The sequence below is a fragment of the Tauraco erythrolophus genome, chromosome 19, assembly GCF_009769465.1.
Source record: "Tauraco erythrolophus isolate bTauEry1 chromosome 19, bTauEry1.pri, whole genome shotgun sequence".
In the NCBI taxonomy this organism is placed as follows: domain Eukaryota; kingdom Metazoa; phylum Chordata; class Aves; order Musophagiformes; family Musophagidae; genus Tauraco; species Tauraco erythrolophus.
Genome location: NC_141483.1, coordinates 1,661,476 through 1,666,394, shown reverse-complemented (window position 1 = coordinate 1,666,394; position 4,919 = coordinate 1,661,476). Strand labels below are relative to the sequence as shown.

General features: G+C 62.9%; 1 protein-coding gene across 1 annotated transcript; it reads right to left on the bottom strand.

Moving 5' to 3' along the window:
* Positions 1 to 932: 932 nt before the first annotated feature.
* LIF (LIF interleukin 6 family cytokine) lies at positions 933 to 3,492 on the bottom strand. Its single transcript, XM_086623684.1, has 3 exons — positions 3,474 to 3,492; positions 1,524 to 1,702; positions 933 to 1,370 (listed from the first exon to the last, which is right to left on the bottom strand). Exons 1-3 carry the CDS (start codon positions 3,490 to 3,492, stop codon positions 933 to 935), a joined length of 636 nt encoding a protein of 211 aa, XP_086479810.1.
* Between the last annotated feature and the right edge of the window lie 1,427 nt (positions 3,493 to 4,919).

Below are 4,919 nucleotides of genomic sequence, written 5' to 3'. Positions count from 1 at the left end.
GGTCAGAGCACTCGCTGCACTCTGGGCTTTCCGCCGTGGCAATAAATAACCCTCGGAGCCCGCGCTGGTGCCAGGAGCGAGCCAGCGCCTCCTGCCACTGCCCTGGGGCTCGTCCCAGCGGCCCCGTGCCAGGGCCACCTTCGGCCGTGCAAAGCTCAGCCCTTGGCCACTAGTACATTCAGAGCCCTTCCGATGGGAAAGGCACTTTTCAGGAGGGGAGGGACAGGCCCTCTGTGCCCCACCGTGCCCGCGCCGGCGGGGGACGATGCTCCCCGGCGGGGTGGCCACCAGGTCCGTCCCCAGTGGGTGGCCTCGTCCGAGATGGCGGGACCCAGCCCCGCCCGCTACGGCCACCCCCGTACCCTCAGTTCGGCTCCTTGTCGGGGACCCCAGCCCCAAAACGGGCAGGGAGAGCGTGTCCCCACGTCCCCACGTCCCTGCCAACCGCAGTGTCCCGGCATCCTTCATCCTGGTCCTTCTTCCCGGGGAGGTGGAGGTTTTCGGATGATGCTCGAGGCTGTCCGTTGGGTTGCTCTCCATGATGGAGGAGCTGGGCTGTGGGGGACAGAGTCCGGCCCCGCCGCCAGCCCCTTGCAGCACCCACAGCTCCCCGTGGGAGGACGGGGACGGCCGAGATGCACCCCGGGACCAGCCCGCGCCCGGGTATCATCTCGGCTGCCAGGACCAGGGATGAGCTGCCTCGTCCTGCTGGGTGCCGGCCCCAGCTCTGCTCCACCCGGGACACACCAGGCTGCGACGTTCACCCCTCCAAGGGGCAAATAAATTCCCAAAGGGTGGACGGAGCCAGCGCAGGGTCCGGAGTAATAAATAGGAAGGCGAGAGGTCAGGAGGCAGCGGTGCGGGGACAGTGCGGCTGGCTCAGCCGTCCTCGCCGGTGGCTGGGCGGGTAGTGGAGGGGCCGGAGCGGGCGCTCATGGGGGTCCGAGATGAGGTAGAAGGACACGGGCCGCCTGGGCGATGACCTGCACGTACTTCCTGAGCACCTGGCAGCCCTGCTGCTTCTTCTTGAAGGCGCTTTTGCCTTTGGAGCTCTCGCCGTAGCTGACGTCCACCTGGAAGATGTTATAGTTCTTGCAGAGGAGGCAGGTGAGGTTGGAGATGAGGCCCCGGGTGGTTTTGGTGGTGTTGTGGAGGCGGTCAAGGAGCTCCTTGGCCGTGGGGTTGAGCTCCTCCTGGTCGCGCGTGATGTTCCCCAATGAGGCGTTGAGGAAGGCGAAGAGCTTGTACATGGCCACCATGACCTCCTTCCTCTCGCTCGTCCGGTTGACGCGGAAAGCGGGGAAGAAGACGCCGCTGGGGTTGCAGAGCTTGTCGGTCTCGCTGCTGAACGGCTCTCCCTGGCACTTCAGCTGCGAGGAGAGGCGAGCGTCACCCCCGTGTCCCCTGTCTCCCCCCCAGCCACCTTCTACCGCCATCCCCATGGTGTCCCCAACCCTGCTCCTTCATGCATTTGCCAGAGCAAAGAGCCCCGGGGGTCCCGGCCGTCCCCCTGTGCCACTTACGTAGAGGCTGAAGAGGTCCTGGGCGGTGGCGTTGAGCAGCGCGACCTGCCTGCGCGTCTGCTCCTGGACGTTGGAGCGGCACAAGCTGTGACCGGGGCAACCGGAGCCGGTCACCAGCAGTGCCCGGCCGGCCACCGGCCGCCGCTGCAGCAGGAGCAGGGCCACGAAGGGCACGACGCCTGTGCGGGGAGAGAGATGGGCGTCACGGTGGGCACCGACCTGGTCGTGGTCCGTGGGGACCGTGCCGGCGCTGATGTCCCAGGCAGGTGCAGAGAGGCCCCCCAGGATGTCCCCAACCCCGGGCACCCACAGGGAGGGCGTCCAGCCAGAGTGGGAACCCATCCCGCTCAGGTTGGGGTCTGGCTTGACCAGCAGCCCTCGGACCCCAGCTTTGCCATCGCAGCCGTGCCGGGGCCCCCATCCCGCCGCCGTCCCCCTCACCTGCCCCCCGACAGGCGCTCTCCCCGCCTCCCTTCCCGCCGGGGCGCCCCGCGGCATTCCCACATTTCGCAACTGGCCCCGGTGACGACCTGTCGAGTTTGATCAAATATGCAAAACACTTTCCTCCCCGTTATCCTCGGCCGGGCGCTGCGGGAGCGAGGCCCCACCCCGGCCCTGGCTGACTCAGTGGGGGCGCCTGCAAGGAAACCTGTCTTCGGCATCACCCCCCCCGCTCCCTCCCGCCTCCAGCCCCGCCGTCTGCCTCAGTTTCCCCGTCTGTGAAGTGGGCGCAGCGTCGAAGAGCCCTGGGGGAGAGACACTGCAGCTGCCGGAGACGCCGACCAGGAAATCCCTGGGTGCAGAACAAGGGGACCCTTGAGTCACCGGCAGCTGGGTCGCCCTGGCATCCCCCTCCTGCTGGCAGGGTAAGAGCGGGGTGGGGACACCTGGGAACCTCCCCCCAACCAACATCCCTGTTCAAGGAGGCCAAACTGCCTCTGGCACCCCACTACCATGCTGTGCGTCCTCGGGGAAGGGTGCCCAGGAGGGGTCCCCGAGGGATCCCCACATCCAGGTGACCTGGATGCCACCGGCAGCGCCCCAGCAGGGTGCCATGCCGTGAGGGTGCTGCCAGGCCAAGTGCCCGGGCCATGACGAGTGCCGAAGCTGCCCGCACTTGTCAGCGCCTCCACCGTGCCGCCGGTGCCCAGGTGGGAAAGGACTTACCTGGGCATGTTGCCATCCCCGGCCCGCCGCCGCTCCCCTCCTGCACAAGATGAGGTGGGGGCACCCTTCCTCCCCACACCCCCGCGGCCCTGGGTGCACCCACCACCGCCGCAAGCCCCTCTTGCTGGGTCCCACCCTGGCCGCTGCCTTCTGCCCATTTCACAGCTGGGCAGACCGCGGCTCAGCACCCGCCTGTGCCAGGGTCTGGGTGGGTAGAGCGGTCCCAGGTGGGTGCTGCCCCGCGGGACCCCCCAGCACTGTCACAGGGGTGGCAGCCGCTCCCTCCAACCCCCCCTCCTGCACTTGGCAGCCTCTCCATCCCTCCAGCGCTCCCGGCGCAGCGGCGGCTCGCAGCATCGGGACACCCAGAAGGAGGAAAAGCAGGAGGGGGGGGGAGAAAAAAAAATCCTAAAAAAAAGCAAAAAAAAAAAAAAATCCCCCCCCTTGCTTTTTTTTTTTTTTGGAAGCATTTCCAGTTATATAAGTGTCCAGATGTTGGCTGCACCGCGCCAGCGCCGCGCTTCGCTCCCTGCTGCCAATTCCCAGAGATGCTCATCCCGGGAGGGGGGGGCAAAAAAAAAAAAAACCCACAGCACGACCGGGGCCCGCGCTCCAGCTGCGGGACCCTCCTGTGCCTGAGCATCACCGGGAAAAGGAGGAAAGGAGCGAGGGAGGAAGGAAAAAAATAAAAAAAAAAAAGGAGGGAAATAATTTCCCCCAAGTTGATTATTATTATAATTATATTTTCTTTTTTTTTTTTCTTTTTTTTGGGTCTTTTTTTACCTGCTGGCACGAACTTCATTGTGAGCCGCGTCCCGGGAGCGACTTAATGGGGACTGGTGTTGGCAGAGGCAGTTTTCAGAAATTCATGTTCATACTGGGGGACTTCTCGGGGTTTATATACCGGTCCGGCAGCCAGCCTGTGTTGTAAGAAAGGGGAGGAAAAGGAGGGGGACGGGACCGGGGGGGGGGGGACGCGGGGGGGAGCAGCACGACTCTCGTTCCTTCTATTGAAACTGGAAATCAGGAAGTCGAAGGCTTTGGAAATCCTCAATGATTCTTAGAAATAAACTTCTGATAAAAGTTGATGTCACCGCGATTGTGGGGTTGGTGCGGTTTTGGTGGGGTTTTTTATTTTTTTGTTTTTTTTTCAAGCCAAAAAAAATTGCAATGGGGATGTGAGTGGGAAGGCAGCGGAGGGGGGAAGGAGAAAAGGGGGGGGATTATTAATTAAACCCCCCCGAAGGGAGGTGAGCGGCAGCACGTGGGGTGCGGGGGCGTCGGGGGAGCGGGGGGTGGCCGGTACCGTGACTCACGGAGCCGCAAAGCACTTTCACCGCCCCCCCGGGTCCCCCCCCCCGACCGGGGCTTCCCCGCCGGTGCGCGAACTGTCAATGAAATAAGTGGGAAGGGGGGAAAAAAAATTTAAAAACTCTGAAAAAAAAAAAGAATTATGAGGGGTTTTGGGGAGGATAAAAGGTGCGGGGGGGCAGCCGCGGGGTGCGGGACCGCGGCTCGCGGGGGGGGCTGGACGCGGGGTTACCGGTGCCCGCCGGTCCCGCCAGCGGCTCGTCCCTTCGGGGCAAAAATCGGCGAAGTGAAGGGTGGGATTTTCTTGGGGGGAAAAAAAAAAAAAACACAAAACCAAACAAAAAATAAAATTTAAAAAAAAAAAGTAAAAAAAAAGACGAACCCACCCAGAGGGGAGAGGCTGGACCGGCCCCCCCTGGGGTTAACCCTTCCGGCGGCGGGGCTGTGCCGGCCCGGTGCGGGCAGGAGGGTGCTGGGCTGGTTGCCAAGGTGCTAAAATCAGTGGGGAGGTCCGCTCCTCGTGGGGGACCCGTGAGGCTGTCCGCTCCCCGATTTGGGTGAAAAACAGAGATTTTTTAAATTATTATTTTCTTGCGTGGTTTTTGGTTTTGGTGTGGGTTTTTTTGTTGGTTTTTTTTTTTTCCTCACCGGGGGCACGGCCCGAGTTGAAACTTTTAATCAGGTTTAACAAGTTTGTGCCCTGGTCGCGCTGGCAGCGCGAAGGCGCCGGGGTGACAGTCGAGGAACGGTGACACAAGAGCTGCCACGACCCCGGCCGTCCCTTGTGGCGGGGGGTGACACGCCGAGGGGGGGCACGAGGACCCCTCCCCCTTGTGCTGGGAGTGTGGGTGGGGTCAGTCACATAGCCATTGCCTGCCTCAGTTTCCCCACGGGTGACCCTGGAGACAAGCCTGGTTG